Source organism: Gigantopelta aegis, chromosome 3 (assembly GCF_016097555.1).
Source record: "Gigantopelta aegis isolate Gae_Host chromosome 3, Gae_host_genome, whole genome shotgun sequence".
Classification (NCBI taxonomy): domain Eukaryota; kingdom Metazoa; phylum Mollusca; class Gastropoda; order Neomphalida; family Peltospiridae; genus Gigantopelta; species Gigantopelta aegis.
The window spans coordinates 48,820,039-48,838,919 of record NC_054701.1 but is presented as its reverse complement, the minus strand read 5'-3'; the positions used below and the strand labels follow the sequence as shown (position 1 = coordinate 48,838,919).

At 34.1% G+C, this 18,881-nt stretch overlaps 1 protein-coding gene and 1 non-coding gene across 3 annotated transcripts in view; both read left to right on the top strand.

Moving 5' to 3' along the window:
• Positions 1 to 18,881, top strand: part of LOC121368163 (E3 ubiquitin-protein ligase HUWE1-like) — a 97,033-nt gene that overhangs the window by 20,644 nt on the left and 57,508 nt on the right. For both annotated transcript variants that reach the window (XM_041492776.1, XM_041492775.1), the window contains exons 18-29: positions 374 to 475; positions 859 to 939; positions 1,471 to 1,577; positions 2,158 to 2,335; positions 2,565 to 2,656; positions 2,942 to 3,153; positions 3,990 to 4,050; positions 4,520 to 4,696; positions 5,783 to 6,028; positions 6,425 to 7,077; positions 10,764 to 10,883; positions 11,375 to 11,448. In XM_041492776.1, coding sequence (XP_041348710.1) covers positions 374 to 475; positions 859 to 939; positions 1,471 to 1,577; positions 2,158 to 2,335; positions 2,565 to 2,656; positions 2,942 to 3,153; positions 3,990 to 4,050; positions 4,520 to 4,696; positions 5,783 to 6,028; positions 6,425 to 7,077; positions 10,764 to 10,883; positions 11,375 to 11,448 — 2,103 coding nt within the window. The remainder of the gene's footprint in view (positions 1 to 373; positions 476 to 858; positions 940 to 1,470; positions 1,578 to 2,157; positions 2,336 to 2,564; positions 2,657 to 2,941; positions 3,154 to 3,989; positions 4,051 to 4,519; positions 4,697 to 5,782; positions 6,029 to 6,424; positions 7,078 to 10,763; positions 10,884 to 11,374; positions 11,449 to 18,881) is intronic.
• Positions 12,343 to 12,413, top strand: LOC121369526. Its single transcript, XR_005957631.1, has one exon. It is a non-coding gene; the product is annotated as a small nucleolar RNA SNORD27 (small nucleolar RNA).

Sequence of the window (18,881 nt, the reverse complement as noted above, 5' to 3'; positions counted from 1 at the left end):
GGCTTATTTAAAAAATAATGAACAATCTGATAGCTGGTATAATAAAAAAAAACTAAATTGAAATACAATCATGTGCACTTGTACTTATTTCCCCAATTGCTTTGTAAAAAAAGCTGGCCCATTATCTCCAATGTTTAATATGTGTTAGTTGATAAAATTAATGCATGTTCATCATAAAACATGTCCCATTTTGTGGAGGTGGTTTTTTTCAGTAGCCAACTGATATCATTGAAGACATTGGTGTGTCTTATAGATCACTTTGGCGAGTCTTACCTGAGCATATTAAATGAAGATTTTTGTAAGTGTGATTTAGGTCAGGAACAAAATATTTGTATGAACCGAGTGTTTAATTTTATCTTAATCTTTTGAACAGGTGTCCAGTGTTTTCCACAAAGAGCTGCTCTTCTCAAATCCATGCTGAATTTTCTGAAAAAGGCAATTCCAGACACAACATTTGCAGAAAGTATTAGGCATTGTAAGTAAACAACTCGATGAGTAAATGATGTGATTCAGGAGTAATTAAGACACGTGATATATTGATATTATTTAATATAAAGCAAAAATGTTTGTTATAGCATGTTTAAAAAATGATTTCCATTTTTGTCCTTTAGCAGTTGTAGTGTCTTGTACATGTGCTGGTAGTGTGTGTGTTCATGTGCATTAGTGTGCTGCCAAAAACAAAATATTCAATAGTTGAAGTAAAACTATTCAGACAGGAAATGTAACCACTTTTTGCACTACAAGGATTTGCATGTTGTAGCCTAATAAATTGAATAAACTCAATTATGTTGTTGTTTTGTGTACATTGATACATTTTGTTTCTCATCAGGTTGTTTTTAATTTTATTTTTGTTTTCAGTAATGGATGGATCTTTGCCCAAATCTTTAAAACACATAATCAGCAATGCTGAATACTATGGGCCTTCTTTGTTCTTACTTGGTAAGTTAACATCATTTTTCATTACATTATAGAGTAACCTAAAACTGAAAAAAATTACATAAACCGTGGGCAGTTACTGCAGCTTTGTGTCTGTGTTTCACAGTTAACTAATGAGTTGGCAAAACTTTCACATAAAATAATAGAACTCACAAATGACAATCTGAATGATTTTTGTGTTTATAATATTACAAATTACATTTTTTATATTAAATTGACATAACAAAGAACATGCAAATAAAAATACTTTTCAACTGTATTTCTGCTAATTGAACTGTTGACTGATCCCACCAGGTAAACATGCTATTTCCTTTCCAATTTAAGTATAGTAACTTTTACAGCATCGGTTTTCTTTAAGTCATTCATGTTTCACAATGACATGCAATGCCTCTACTGATTTCCATATGCATGGGAATCCATCTACAGAGGACAATATCATTGATAGTCACAGCTGGCCTCATTGTGTAGTTGTCAAGCGAACGAAAAGAAGAAGGGTAGGAATCTATTTTAAATTATGTTGTTGATTGTTTTCAGCAACTGATGTTGTTACGGTGTATGTGTTTCAAGAACCCTCCCTGTTGTCGTCTCTCCAGGATAAAGGACTCACTGATGTAGTTCTCAGTGCTTTGCTCATAAAAGATGTAAGAATCATTACCATTTTACTTCTCTTAGTAGCATTTTACGTTGTTAATACTGCTATATTGTACTGTGTTAATGATAAAACAAATTTTATTACATATCCACTTAAGTAATAAAGACCCATTGTGACTGTGGAAGAAAATTTTGTTTTATTGAACATATGTAATACAAAATCTCGCGTGTGTAATTTTGTCTTCACTTGTATGATATCATGTTCTTAGTATGTTCTGTCACTTCCACAAAATTCAACTAACTTTCCAGGTGGAAAAAGTTATGTTATTTAATTAAATTTGTGTTAACTATAATATACAAAGGTGGAATGTAATAAATACTGAGCCACATACCAGTTGCTTTCCCATGTTATTTATTGCAATATTTATACCACTTGACTGCTATGCACTATAAACTTGTGCAATAAACAACATGGGGGAAAACAACTGGTATGTGGTTCTGTATATTTATCATACCCTTTCGGTCTAAAAAGATTCTTCTGGTGAAAAATAATAGGACAAACATGAATTGCAGACCTCAGTTTTACATTTTGTATGACTGTTAACTTATATGTATTTGGTTTTGTTTCAGGTGCCTGCAACAAGAGAGGTTTTGGCATCCTTGCCAAACGTGTTCAGTGCTTTGTGTTTGAATACTCGTGGCCTTGAAGCATTTGTGGCATGCCGACCGTTTGATAGACTTTTTAAAGTTCTGTTGTCACCAGACTATCTTCCTGCAATGAGAAGACGAAGAAGTTCTGATCCATTTGGTAAGATTGTAGCCAGTTATTGGGATGGATCATTTATGTTTTAAGTTCTTTACACATTACACCTTTTCAACAAAAAACTACTTTTCAGAACTGTTTGAGAAAAATGTCAAAATATTTTGTATAATATATAGCATTGTGGTTATGTTGTCTTTTAAATGAAGTTTTCAATGTGATAACAAATTAGCTTAATCTGAGAGCAGGTGTTTAAATTATTTCTTTAATTTTACAGGTGACACTGCAAGTAATCTTGGTAATGCAATGGATGAACTCATGAGACATCAGCCTTCTTTGAGAACAGATGCCACCAAAGCTATCATAAAGGTAATATATCAAGCCAGGAATTATTTGTTTCTATTTTAGCCATGTCTGTCAAAATGTCCTACATCAATCAATTAACATGAGTCATAAATAAAATGATGACAGTTAACAGAAATATTGCTGTGAATTAGCCAACTCCTTTAATAAGCTAGCCCCATAATCAGGTAGGATGGCTCCAACAAAACGATAAACAGACATTCATTTAAGGAGTCCACATTAACACCTAATAAGTCTAGCGATTGTGGTTTGATAACAAGAAAATTAAATTCCTAATGATTTGTTTTGCAGCTGCTGGAAGAAGTGTGTGCGATGGGTCGTGATCCGAAGTATGTTTGCCAGAAACCGCAGCCTAAAGCTGAACAGAACCTAGCCCTTTCGGTGAGATCTCCGCAGCCTAATGACGCTGGCTCATCAGATGAAGAGGAGGAGGATGACGACATGCAGAGTGCACACAATGAGTCCTCCATTGCAAAGCAGCTGCCGCCAGGAGACGTTATGCAGTAAGAACTCCCAATCGGTTCTTTTTAATTGTGCTTAAACAGTTTTACCCCATTATTCATACATATTGGCTGGTAGAAGATTTCACAGTTAGTGTGCAATAATTACCCTATTCACAATTACTACTACTTTCCTTTTTGAATTATGATTTAATAATGGGTGTAAGAGTATTGGGTGGACTGATTGTGATTTGTCTTATTACAACCAGGACTCTGCAACTGGTCTGTCAAAGACTATTACATGCTATCATTTGTATATCAAACAATATTATATGTTGTCACTGGCATTTCAATGACTAGTGTATGCTGTCACTAGTATTTCAAAAACTATTATATACTATCGCTGCTATATCAAAGACTACAATATATGCTACCGTTGGTGTTTCAAGGACTATTATGGAATCACTGGTATTTCAAGGACTATTATGGAATCACTGGTATTTCAAGGACTATTATGTGCTATCAGTGGTATTTCAAGGACTATTATGGAATCACTGGTATTTCAAGGACTAATGCTGTCACTGGTATTTCAAGGACTAATGCTATTGCCATTATTTCAAATACTATATTATATGCTGTCGCTTTTTTTAAAATAAATGTACTATTATATGCTATCACTGGTATTTCAAGGACTTTATTATATACTATCCTGTATGGTAAAGTGCATATTAAAGACTCTTTACTGATAATCATTGGAGAAGCTGTAGGGACAACACTGGGTTTCTACTTGCAAGCCATTCTAAAAAATGTGTTTAGTGTCATTAAATAGACATTCCTTTCCATTCAAGTTTGTAATTGTAAATTGTATGGACATAACAAAATGTCTGTTATATTTCCAGAAATGCTGCATCATCTCAGGATCGACAAGCTATTCCTTTGATGGACTACGTACTCAATGTTGTAAGTGTTTATACACAGTAGTAGAAGGTTTTGCATTGTCTTGAACTCGGGCAGATTGTTCTATCTGTACTGAATAAACCAATGCAATATAAATGTGCTAGAATAAATATGGCACTGAATGTTTTGTTTCATGTTATTTTGGCACAACATGAATTAAAAGTGCATTTTGAATTATTGTGATTTAACTATTTTTTGGTCACACCTTTAATGACGTAAAAAGGCAAGATATAGGTATTGCTTTTGTATTAAAGTTTTGTATTTAGATTAGTTTCTCACCAACTAATTCTTTGGTCATTGAAACTTGGTTTATGTATGTCCATCACAGTGCACTGAAAAGTTAAAGGTAGGCAGAATTCTTGTTTCAAGAATATAAGTTTTTCAACTGTAGCTTGCTTTTTTACTCTGTTGTATATATTATAAAACCAGTGCTTATTATTGTTATGCTTATGATTGTTTTTTCACCATGCAGATGAAGTTCGTGGAAGCGATTCTGAGTAACAACTCTACTGATGATCATTGCCGTGAGTTTGTCACACAGAAAGGACTGCTACCGCTGATGGGCATTCTTGGCTTGCCCAATCTGCCGATAGACTTCCCTGCATCTCCAGCATGTCAGTCTGTCGCAATCGTTTGCAAAGTTATCCTGGTAAATATTGTTTTAGCTAATATGGACAGTGGCTTCTTTTGAGGTACAGAAAGTAGTCTGCTTGGCAAATGAATAAAAATGCTGACGGATGAGTTAAAACTTCCAGCCCAATGATTGACCTCCTTTTTCATAAAACTTTCATATTTGACTGTCTGGTTACTTGTTGTTTGTCTAGTATGGAATCGGTAAATTTGGTTGCCCATAAGAATTTTTCTTTCCACTTTTTTGAACTAGAAAGAAATTAACCCCCCCCCCCCCCCAAAAAAGAAAGAAAAAAAAAAAGAAAGAAAGAGAAGATGACAAACCAAAAAACAACCCCACACCATTAAACTAGACTACAGAAAAGAAGCTAAACACTAAAACCTATTTAAAAACAAAAATAGGTACTGCAGTGGGGAAATAAGGAATGTTGCTTGGCTTTGTTGTTAATCATTTGAAGTCAACATTGGGTTGACTCTGTGTGGAAGGTGGGTGGATGGGTATGGACCAACTGGTTGGCTGATGACACTTGATTCTTTGATCTATTGCACTTAAGAATATAGTGGGTCGAACTGTTAGTGGAAGGAAATGGTTTATTTAAGACGCACTCAACACATTTTATTTATGGTTATATGGCGTCGGACATATGGTTAAAGAAAGAAAAGAATGAAATGCTTTATTTAATGATGCACTCAACACATTGTATTTACGGCTATATGGTTAAGTACCACACAGATATTGAGAAAGGAAACCCACTGTCGCCACTTCATGGGCTACTCTATTTCGATTAGCATCAAGGGATCTTGTATATGCACCATCCCGCAGACAGGATAGTACATACCACGGCCTTTGTTACACCAATTGTGGAGCACTGGCCGAAACGAGAAATAGCCCAATGGGCTTACCGACGGGGATTGATCCTAGATCGATCGCACATCAAGTGTAAACTCTTCATTTGTGCAATTTAAAAATTACTTTTTTTTAAATGTTTTTATTGCTATTTAATTTAAGATGAATTATATGTTGATAAAACAACACTTTTCATTTAATGTAGTCAACTATCCGTTATCAAACTTGTATTCAGTTCACTTGATTTTTTTTCCCCAGAGCTTGTCAAGGGAACCTCAAGTACTTAAACAGGGTTTGCTTCACCTTATGGAAGTGCTGCAGACACTTGAGCCGCTCCACAAGCCTCTTGATACACCAGGCGGTTCTGTACTGCTGCGTGAACTGGCCAGTGTGGCCAACGTACAAGACGCAACGTTCTCACCACAGGCCACCCCACTTCTGCACGCCCTTTCAGCTGCCCATGCATACATAATGATGTTTGTGCATGTCTGCAACATGGGACAGGTAAACAAAGATAGCATTTTGTAACATTGTGAATAAAATTAGCTGGATGTTCATTTTATAATTAGGATTCTTTTTGTTAAACAACAAATGCCTTTATTATTTATATTATTCCAAATGTACTGTATATAAGGAATAATACATGAGTGGCTGTTAAAGTTGTTTCAGAATGTATCTAACAAACGAAAGCGAGTTGAATATGTTTTTAAAGGAATGAGCTGTCAGATAAATGGGATCTAATTGACATGAGTGTAGTATTCTATTTCATACATATCGTCAAAAACCATGTTGAAAAGAAATTTAAATGTTTTTGCAAACTTAAACATATTTATGGTGCTTGGACTTGGTCAACTTTTATTTTTAAGTTAAAAAAAAAAAGTTTTTTGTTTTCTTTTACAGACTGACATTCGAACAATCTCTGTGAGCCACTGGGGCTCTGAACTTGGATTACAGGTACTGCAGGGCCTCAGTCGATTGTATACATCTCTAGTCTGGGAGAGTACAGTTCTCCTCGCACTCTGCAGTGAAGACATTTTACCTGCTGACTGTGAGTTTGGCAGGGCGGACATGGACAAAATCCTACCCAAGGAGCAGAAGTGTGAGAAAGAAGTGAAAGATTCAGAGGAAAGTTTGACACTCGCGCGTAGCTCCGACGAGATGGGCAGTAATGGTGTTAGCCATGCCATGGAATCTTTGACCACGTCGGAAAACCCCGAACAACCAATGGAAGTTGCTGAAAACTCCGCTACGAACACTGATAAAGATACAAAGAAGTCGAAACTTTCACCTACACTCCAGGCTCAGATAAAACAGCTGAAGCCATTGTTGTCTGTGTCATCGAGACTGGGTCGAGCGCTGGCCGAGTTGTTTGGATTGTTAGTGAAACTGTGTGTTGGCGCTCCTGTCAGACAGAGACGCAGTCACCACCAGACGCCAATTTCACCCGCAGCACCCACTCCAGCTGCCAAGGCAGTGTCCAAAGCACTGACGAAACTCCTTGCTAATGGGCTCTTGTGGTCTCCTCCTCCTTATGCCCCGGTGCCAAAGCTCAGGTAGGTTTTCAGTCGCCTTTTCTTGATTCAGTATAAATTTAGAGAATAAACATGATTCTTATGTTTTTTTCTCTTGTACATGTGTAGTGAGTGAGTGAGAGTGAGAGTGAGAGTGAGAGTGAGAGTGAGAGTGAGAGTGAGAGTGAGAGAGAGAGAGAGAGAGAGAGAGAGAGAGAGAGAGAGAGAGAGAGAGAGAGAGAGAGAGAGAGTGAGTGAGTGAGTGAGTGAGTGAGTGAGTGAGTGAGTGAGTGAGTGAGTGAGTGAGTGAGTGAGTGAGAGAGAGAGTGTGTGTGTGTGTGTGTGTGTGTGTGTGTGTGTGTGTGTGTGTGTGTGTGTGTGTGTGTGTGTGTGTGTGTGTGTGTGTGTGAGTGAGTGAGTGAGTGAGTGAGTGAGTGAGTGAGTGAGTGAGTGAGTGAGTTGGAGAAAGTGATTTTATTCACTTTGTTTTTAAACCAGGTAACTTTGCTAGGTTGCAGTTAAAGAGATTATTTTTTTAATTCATTGTCAGTGTTTTAAAAGAAAACATCTTGCCATAACCTGGTACTCCGTGATGATTAAACTGTCAAGCACATATCTGAGAATTGTTTGATTGAAATAGTTACCTGAGATGTACCTGGGTTATTCAGATAAAATACATTTTTACAGGTGGCGATTTAGGGACATCTGCTATTGTGTTGGAAACCAATCTACATTTGGTTTTATACATTTCTTTTATATAGAGATATATATTCAGTGGATAATTTATTGTTTTCAATTAATTACTATATTAACCTTTAGACTACTGGATTAAATTTGGACAAAAACCACATTGAGTTGATACAAGTTTATAATTTTTACTCAGATATATTCACTTAAATGTTTTATAAATACTTAAAATAAAGTGCATATTTGAATCAGTAAGTATTATTTTCTAATTTTTATATTTTAGATCAGTTAATGTTGATTAAACTTGGGGGGAAAAATGGGAAAAGTTGCTTTTACTTAGGAGCATATGTGGCCAGGTCCATTATTCTCAATAACGATGTTTATCTGACCAGAATTATTATTATTTTTTAAATACTACAATTCATATCCCAATATTTGGTGATTTTCATTGGTAAAACGATCAAATTTATTATCAAATTAGCTATCACAATCGGCTATTGATTCCTGAAAATTACAGCGACATGCCACCATTGTTGTCAAATGAAAATACTTGCCAAAAACCACTTTTTCAACTAAAATGTTCCCAGGTATTGTCCATTTAAAAAAGAAAAACTAAAACAACCATTCTCTAAACTAAGCTGTTTTTAATATTTCCGCTGAGTGCGGTGTGCAAAACTGGGGGAAATATGAATAGGGAATGCACTGTATACAGTGTACAGTATGTCAACTGCCATGATGTTGGGTGAGATATCTCGCTTGCAGTAGTCGGAAGGTTAATGAGTATTATGGATTGTTTATGAGTTGTGAAAATTTGGGCCGAATTTACAAAGCCTGTTTTGCTTAAACGCAGGTTAAATGCTTTGTAAATGAATGTAGCTACACGTGTGTGTAAGTCTAAAACAGGCTTTGTAAATATGGCCTAGTCTTTTATTGCACTGATTTGCTGTAAATCAAATACCGAATAAAACAATTAGATGAACTGTATTTTATTCACTTTGTTTTGAAAACGAGGTAACTTTACTAGGTTGCAATTCAGGAGATTATTTGATATATGTTGTGGGTTTTTTGTTTCTTTTTTTTAATTCATTGTCAGTGTTTTAAAAGAAAACATCTTGCCATAACCTGGTACTCCGTGATGATTAAACTGTCAAGCACATATCTGAGAATTGTTTGATTGAAATAGTTACCTGAGATGTACCTGGGTTATTCAGATAAAATACATTTTTACAGAAGGTGGTTTGGGACATCTGCTATTGTGTTGGAAACCAATCTACGTTTGGTTTTATACATTTCTTTTATATAGATATATATATTCAGTGGATAATTTATTGTTTTCAGTTAATTACTATATTAATGAGTATTATGGATTGTTTGAGTTGTAAAAATTTGGGCCGAATTTACAAAGCCTGTTTTGCTTAAACGCAGATTAAATGCTTTGTAAATGTATGTAGCTACACGTGTGTAAGTCGAAAACAGGCTTTGTAAATTCTGCCCTTAGTCTTTTATTGCATCAATTTGCTGTTAATCAAACACCAAATAAAACAATTAGATGAACTGTATTTTATTCACTTTGTTTTGAAAACGAGGTAACTTTACTAGGTTGCAGTTCAGGAGATTATTTGATATATGTTGTGGGTTTTTTGTTTCTTTTTTTTAATTCTTTGTCAGTGTTTTAAAAGAAAACATCTTGCCATAACCTGGTACTCTGTGATGATTAAACTGTCAAGCACATATCTGAGAATTGTTTGATTGAAATAGTTACCTGAGATGTACCTGGGTTATTCAAATAAAATACACTTTTACAGAAGGTGGTTTGGGACATCTGCTATTGTGTTGGAAACCAATCTACGTTTTGTTTTATACATTTCTTTTATATAGAGATATTTATTCAGTGGATAATTTATTGTTTTCAGTTAATTACTATATTAATGAGTATTATGGATTGTTTGAGTTGTAAAAATTTGGGCCGAATTTACAAAGCCTGTTTTGCTTAAACGCAGATTAAATGCTTTGTAAATGTATGTAGCTACACGTGTGTAAGTCGAAAACAGGCTTTGTAAATTCTGCCCTTAGTCTTTTATTGCATTGATTTGCTGTAAATCAAACACCAAATAAAACAATTAGATGAACTGTATTTTATTCACTTTGTTTTGAAAACGAGGTAACTTTACTAGGTTGCAGTTCAGGAGATTATTTGATATATGTTGTGGGTTTTTTTTTGGTTTGTTTTAATTCTTTGTCAGTGTTTTAAAAGAAAACATCTTGCCATAACCTGGTACTCTGTGATGATTAAACTGTCAAGCACATATCTGAGAATTGTTTGATTGAAATAGTTACCTGAGATGTACCTGGGTTATTCAAATAAAATACACTTTTAAAGAAGGTTGTTTGGGACATCTGCTATTGTTTTGGAAACCAATCTACTTTTTGTTTTATACATTTCTTTTATATAGATATATATATTCAGTGGATATTTTATTGTTTTCAATTAATTACTATATTAATGAGTATTATTGATTGTTGATTAGTTGTACTGAAAGTGATAGACAAATTGGGCAGCATTTACATATCCTGTTTTGTTTAAACGCAGGTGTTTAAATATTGTAAATGTATATAGTTACACGTACAAGTGTAAGTCTAAAACAGGCTTTGTAAATTTGGCCCGTAGTATTTTATTGCACTGCTTTGCTGTAAAAATGTACTTTTAATATATGAAGTTAACAACAAATGCAAAATAATGGAATTAGAGGACATAATCTAGAATTAAATTTGTATTAGTATTTTTATATTTGAAGAATGGTACCATTTTCAAATACAGTTGAATATATTCAGTGAAACCCCACTAAACCAGTCAGTCACCCATGGACCAAGTAAAATGTTTAGTTTTAAAGGGTATCTGTTTTAATGAGGTTCTGTTCTGTACTGATACTGAAAAAGAAACTGAAAAACATCAGGAGTGTTTGAGGGGTTTCACTGTATTTAGTGGCTCTGTTATTACCTAACTACATTACTGATATTTGTTTATGGCTGTTTAATTTCAGATTGACATTCCTGGTATGTTCTGTTGGATTCACATCACCTATGCTGTTTCAAAAGAAGCAACCCTATCACCTCATGTTGCAGATGTTCGAGTTATCGGGAGGACAAGATGCTTTGTTTCAGTAAGCTCCAAATTTACCAATCTCGTCACATTCATTTATTTTGTACAGAATTTAACTTTGATATCCTGTATGTTACACTGAGTGAGCTACCTTGTTTATGGTATATAATGGACACAATTGATCAGTCAGAAAAGTGTATATAAATAAATAAATGCAAGTTATATAGACATAACTTTATTTTATAGGGATTGAGGAAATGCGTTAACAAGCATGTTTTATTAACACATTATTATGACGTAATATGATTGCTATGTAAATATGTCCTTTTACAAAACATTTTAAATTCAGTGTAACTGACAAAGGCTGGTAAATCAGACACATGCTATTGCATTTTAAAAGAGTTTGATTCAATCAGAAGTTATATATAAATGCTTAACAGTAAACGTTTTACATTCTGAAATCAGAATAATTTATTCTCTTTTCTTTTTTTTTTTTTTATAAAATTAAAAATTATTATAGACAACTATATATAAGAGATTTTTCACTTTCAGGGCATTCTCTTGGGCTTTATCAATGGATGGGAAAGTGCCACTAACAGAGGGATTGGAGCATACTGAACTGCCAGGTAAGTCCATAGTTCATTGGTGGTCCCTTGTATATTTTTGTGTTTGTGCATATAATTTTTATGAATCAATTTTTTGTGTTTCAGTATAACAACAAATTATTTTCTTTTCTGTCCAAACTTGCCACATTAGTCTAGACCTCGCCATTTAAGGGGAGCTGTCACTTGTTTCCCATCACTCTATTGAAATACTTCATTTTAGACCCCCTTGGTATTTGACAAAATTTTATGGTGTCAATGTGGTAATATCTCAAATGGCTCACAATAATCTTAGGGAACAATTAATCACTCTCCTCAATTGCTTTCATGAGGAAGTTTGAAATTCGATTCATTTTTTTATACATTCCACTTAACATGTAATAGATTTTTTTTTATTGTGTTGGCAAGTTCAAGAATTGGCATTGTATTAAGTTGCTTTTCCCAGTTAGTATGAATTGTTAGAAATTCACACCACCTTTCTGCAGTAATATGATATTTACTATTGATAAAGGGGCGGAACATAGCCCAGTAGTAAAGCCTTGGCTTGATGCGCGGTTGGTCTAAGATTGATCCCTGTCGGTGGACCCATTGGGCTATTTCTCATTCCAGCCAGTGCTCCACAACTGGTGTAACAAAGGCTGTGGTATATACTATCCTGTCTGTGGGATGGTGCATATAAAAGATCCCTTGCTGCTTATTGAAAAGAGTAGCCCATGAAGTGGCGACAGCGGGTTTCCTCTCTCAATATCTGTGTGGTCCGTAACCATATGTCCAATGCCATATGACTGTAAATGAAACATTTTCTTCCTTACTATCGATAACACTAACTTGCATTTGATATCTGTACTGTTTTCCCTTTATGAATGTAAAAATAAATACTGCACATACGTTGACCAAGCCTCAGTTGTGAATTGTTGCACTCAGTGATGATGAAACAGAGACAAGCATATGTCTGAAATTACGTGAAAGAATATGTATTATCTGAGAGTTCAGAAACAGATGCAGAAGGCATGTATGCTGTACAAAAAGTAGCTATATAGTTAATTAGATTTGTTTGACAATACCACTCGAGCACATTTATTTATTCATCGTCTTTTGGATGTCTCTAATTAACATAAAGGATTCTTCAGCTGGAATAAGCCTCCACTGTGTACATTATTTTACCAGGATGCAAAATTTTATAACGAGCATCACTACTCAGATGTGTCTTGTCCACCATAATAAAAAATTTTTTAAATCCACTAGGCTAGATGTAGGTATTATTTTTCTGGTGACTGCCTCAACTTTGGAAGTTTAACGTTAAAGTTTTGTGTTTAGATGAGTTTCTCACAAACAATAAGTCCTAGGTCAGTGAGATTTGCTTTATAGTTGCATCTATGGAAGTTCATCACAGTGCACCAAAATGTTAGGTAGCCTAGATAATTAATTCTACTGTTCAAAGTCTTTACTTAGTGGCAAAAACAATACAAACATCCAACAAATGTGAATTATGAATATACTTAATAACATATTCTTAAAAAGGAGTTGACTAAAATAAAATACAACTTTATTTGCATGGTTTTATTTCATCCATTCTTTTCATCGCTCCATGATGATGAAACAGACAAGCATATGTCTTAATTATTTTGAAAGACATCTTTTTATCTGAGAGCTTGGTTAAGTACTGTCAAGTGATTTTTATAAATGGATTAATTGAAACAGTTTGAGAAATACAATCAGGTTTTACCTAGTCTCTGAAAAATAATTCTTTGCATCATTTTATTTTGTGAGTTGTTGCTTCCTTTTTTAACAACAGCTGTGTGGAGCTTGATCCTATGATTACGCGAAATTTATGGACCTATATGATCTATTTTTATTAAAAGTATGCAGGCATAAAAAATAATGGACCTGTGGTTATTCAATCTAATTAAAATTAGCTCCACTATTACATGTGGATCTAACAGCAGCCAGTTGGAGCTCATGTCCACCAATCAAAACCTTACTTGCAGAATCATGCCAGTGATTTAAAAATAATTTGAAAACATTCCAAATTATCCTGAGGGTATACGACATGCTTCGTGTGAATTACGAATGCCTTAAAACATGTTTTATTTTATAAAATAAATAATTTGTAATGTAAAAACTGAAGACTGATTTAGTTGGGTTTTTTTTAATAAATAAATACATAATTTTTAATGTAAAATTGAAGACTGATAACCCATCCCGTACGTATTGTAATGGTTCGCTGTACTGCGGCCACTAAAATAGACTCGCCCGATATTTTTAGAATTTGTATGTTCCCAAATAACGTTATAAAAGGTAAAGTGTGATTGGTCAATATTTAAATTATTATTTACAGACGAAATGTTACCTGAACATTGGAGACTACGCAATGTTGTTAGCAATCTGATTAAAATTAGTTCTACTGGTCTAAATAAGGCATTCGTAATTCACATGAAACATATCGTATACCCTCAGGATAATTCGGAATGTTTTCAAATTATTTTCAATTCACTGGCATGATTCTGCAAATAAGGTTTTGATTGGTGGACATGAGCTCCAACTGGCTGCTGTTAGATCCACATGTAATAGTGGAGCTAATTTCAATTAGATTGTGTGGTTATTAATAGCACAGTTGCCCCCAAACAACAATCCTGGGGGTGCTATGGTTATATTATACAGTAAAGAATAAAGAATACTATTTATAATAATAATAATAATAATGTGTGTGCAATATAATAATAACACTTTGGGGTTCTTGTTAGGGGTATCCATGATCGATAAGTCTATAGTTCATTGGTGGTCCCTTGTATATTTTTGTGTTTGTGCATATAATTTTTATGAATAAATTTTTTGTGTTTCAGTATAACAACAAATTATTTTCTTTTCTGTCCAAACTTGCCACATTAGTCTAGACCTCGCCATTTAAGGGGAGCTGTCACTTGTTTCCCATCACTCTATTGAAATACTTCATTTTAGACCCCTTTGGTATTTGACAAAATTTTATGGTGTCGATGTGGTAATATCTCAAATGGCTCACAATAATCTTAGGGAACAATTAATCACTCTCCTCAATTGCTTTCATGAGGAAGTTTGAAATTCGATTCATCTTTTTATACATTCCACTAAACATGTATCCTTTTATTTTCATCTTCATTATTACCTGTTACCGAGGATATAACATTTAGGAGTTTAAAAATTAATTGTGAATTTAGGACAATAATACTGAAACGAAGACAAGCATGTCCGAAATATATTGTATATTTTGATGAAACATTATCTAAAATAGAATTTTTTTTATTGTGTTGGCAAGTTCAAGAATTGGCATTGTATTAAGTTGCTTTTCCCAGTTAGTATGAATTGTTAGAAATTCACACCACCTTTCTGCAGTAATATGATATTTACTATTGATAAAGGGGCGGAACATAGCCCAGTAGTAAAGCCTTGGCTTGATGCGCGGTTGACTAAGATTGATCCCTGTCGGTGGACCCATTGGGCTATTTCTCATTCCAGCCAGTGCTCCACAACTGGTGTAACAAAGGCTGTGGTATATACTATCCTGTCTGTGGGATGGTGCATATAAAAGATCCCTTGCTGCTTATTGAAAAGAGTAGCCCATGAAGTGGCGACAGCGGGTTTCCTCTCTCAATATCTGTGTGGTCCGTAACCATATGTCCAACGCCATATGACTGTAAATGAAATGTGTTGAGAGTGTCGTTAAATAAAACATTTTCTTCCTTACTATCGATAACACTAACTTGCATTTGATATCTGTACTGTTTTCCCTTTATGAATGTAAAAATAAATACTGCACATACGTTGACCAAGCCTCAGTTGTGAATTGTTGCACTCAGTGATGATGAAACAGACAAGCATATGTCTGAAATTACGTGAAAGAATATGTATTATCTGAGAGTTCAGAAACAGATGCAGAAGGCATGTATGCTGTACAAAAAGTAGCTATATAGTTAATTAGATTTGTTTGACAATACTATTCGAGCATTCATCGGCTTTTGGATGTCTCTAATTAACATAAAGGATTCTTCAGCTGGAATAAGCCTCCACTGTGTACATTATTTTACCAGGATGCAAAATTTTATAACGAGCATCACTACTCAGATGTGTCTTGTCCACCATAATAATTTTTTTTTTAAATCCACTAGGCTAGATGTAGGTATTATTTTTCTGGTGACTGCCTCAACTTTGGAAGTTTAACGTTAAAGTTTTGTGTTTAGATGAGTTTCTCACAAACAATAAGTCCTAGGTCAGTGAGATTTGCTTTATAGTTGCATCTATGGAAGTTCATCACAGTGCACCAAAATGTTAGGTAGCCTAGATAATTAATTCTACTGTTCAAAGTCTTTACTTAGTGGCAAAAACAATACAAACATCCAACAAATGTGAATTATGAATATACTTAATAACATATTCTTAAAAAGGAGTTGACTAAAATAAAATACAACTTTATTTGCATGGTTTTATTTCATCCATTCTTTTCATCGCTCCATGATGATGAAACAGACAAGCATATGTCTTAATTATTTTGAAAGACATCTTTTTATCTGAGAGCTTTGTTAAGTACTGTCAAGTGATTTTTATAAATGGATTAATTGAAACAGTTTGAGAAATACAATCAGGTTTTACCTAGTCTCTGAAAAATAATTCTTTGCATCATTTTATTTTGTGAGTTGTTGCTTCCTTTTTTAACAACAGCTGTGTGGAGCTTGATCCTATGATTACGCGAAATTTATGGACCTATATGATCTATTTTTATTAAAAGTATGCAGGCATAAAAAATAATGGACCTGTGGTTATTCAATCTAATTAAAATTAGCTCCACTATTACATGTGGATCTAACAGCAGCCAGTTGGAGCTCATGTCCACCAATCAAAACCTTACTTGCAGAATCATGCCAGTGATTTAAAAATAATTTGAAAACATTCCAAATTATCCTGAGGGTATACGACATGCTTCGTGTGAATTACGAATGCCTTAAAACATGTTTTATTTTATAAAATAAATAATTTGTAATGTAAAAACTGAAGACTGATTTAGTTGGGTTTTTTTTAATAAATAAATACATAATTTTTAATGTAAAATTGAAGACTGATAACCCATCCCGTACGTATTGTAATGGTTCGCTGTACTGCGGCCACTAAAATAGACTCGCCCGATATTTTTAGAATTTGTATGTTCCCAAATAACGTTATAAAAGGTAAAGTGTGATTGGTCAATATTTAAATTATTATTTACAGACGAAATGTTACCTGAACATTGGAGACTACGCAATGTTGTTAGCAATCTGATTAAAATTAGTTCTACTGGTCTAAATAAGGCATTCGTAATTCACATGAAACATATCGTATACCCTCAGGATAATTCGGAATGTTTTCAAATTATTTTCAATTCACTGGCATGATTCTGCAAATAAGGTTTTGATTGGTGGACATGAGCTCCAACTGGCTGCTGTTAGATCCACATGTAATAGTGGAGCTAATTTCAATTAGATTGTGTGGTTATTAATAGCACAGTTGCCCCCAAACAACAATCCTGGGGGTGCTATGGTTATATTATACAGTAAAGAATAAAGAATACTATTTATAATAATAATAATAATAATGTGTGTGCAATATAATAATAACACTTTGGGGTTCTTGTTAGGGGTATCCATGATCGATAAGTCTATAGTTCATTGGTGGTCCCTTGTATATTTTTGTGTTTGTGCATATAATTTTTATGAATAAATTTTTTGTGTTTCAGTATAACAACAAATTATTTTCTTTTCTGTCCAAACTTGCCACATTAGTCTAGACCTCGCCATTTAAGGGGAGCTGTCACTTGTTTCCCATCACTCTATTGAAATACTTCATTTTAGACCCCTTTGGTATTTGACAAAATTTTATGGTGTCGATGTGGTAATATCTCAAATGGCTCACAATAATCTTAGGGAACAATTAATCACTCTCCTCAATTGCTTTCATGAGGAAGTTTGAAATTCGATTCATCTTTTTATACATTCCACTAAACATGTATCCTTTTATTTTCATCTTCATTATTACCTGTTACCGAGGATATAACATTTAGGAGTTTAAAAATTAATTGTGAATTTAGGACAATAATACTGAAATGAAGACAAGCATGTCCGAAATATATTGTATATTTTGATGAAACATTATCTAAAATAGAATTTTTTTTATTGTGTTGGCAAGTTCAAGAATTGGCATTGTATTAAGTTGCTTTTCCCAGTTAGTATGAATTGTTAGAAATTCACACCACCTTTCTGCAGTAATATGATATTTACTATTGATAAAGGGGCGGAACATAGCCCAGTAGTAAAGCCTTGGCTTGATGCGCGGTTGGTCTAAGATTGATCCCTGTCGGTGGACCCATTGGGCTATTTCTCATTCCAGCCAGTGCTCCACAACTGGTGTAACAAAGGCTGTGGTATATACTATCCTGTCTGTGGGATGGTGCATATAAAAGATCCCTTGCTGCTTATTGAAAAGAGTAGCCCATGAAGTGGCGACAGCGGGTTTCCTCTCTCAATATCTGTGTGGTCCGTAACCATATGTCCAACGCCATATGACTGTAAATGAAATGTGTTGAGAGTGTCGTTAAATAAAACATTTTCTTCCTTACTATCGATAACACTAACTTGCATTTGATATCTGTACTGTTTTCCCCTTTATGAATGTAAAAATAAATACTGCACATACGTTGACCAAGCCTCAGTTGTGAATTGTTGCACTCAGTGATGATGAAACAGACAAGCATATGTCTGAAATTACGTGAAAGAATATGTATTATCTGAGAGTTCAGAAACAGATGCAGAAGGCATGTATGCTGTACAAAAAGTAGCTATATAGTTAATTAGATTTGTTTGACAATACCATTCGAGCACATTTATTTATTCATCGGCTTTTGGATGTCTCTAATTAACATAAAGGATTCTTCAGCTGGAATAAGCCTCCACTGTGTACATTATTTTACCAGGATGCAAAATTTTATAACGAGCATCACTACTCAGATGTGTCTTGTCCACCATAATAATTTTTTTTTTAAATCCACTAGGCTAGATGTAGGTATTATTTTTCTGGTGACTGCCTCAACTTTGGAAGTTTAACGTTAAAGTTTTGTGTTTAGATGAGTTTCTCACAAACAATAAGTCCTAGGTCAGTGAGATTTGCTTTATAGTTGCATCTATGGAAGTTCATCACAGTGCACCAAAATGTTAGGTAGCCTAGATAATTAATTCTACTGTTCAAAGTCTTTACTTAGTGGCAAAAACAATACAAACATCCAACAAATGTGAATTATGAATATACTTAATAACATATTCTTAAAAAGGAGTTGACTAAAATAAAATACAACTTTATTTGCATGGTTTTATTTCATCCATTCTTTTCATCGCTCCATGATGATGAAACAGACAAGCATATGTCTTAATTATTTTGAAAGACATCTTTTTATCTGAGAG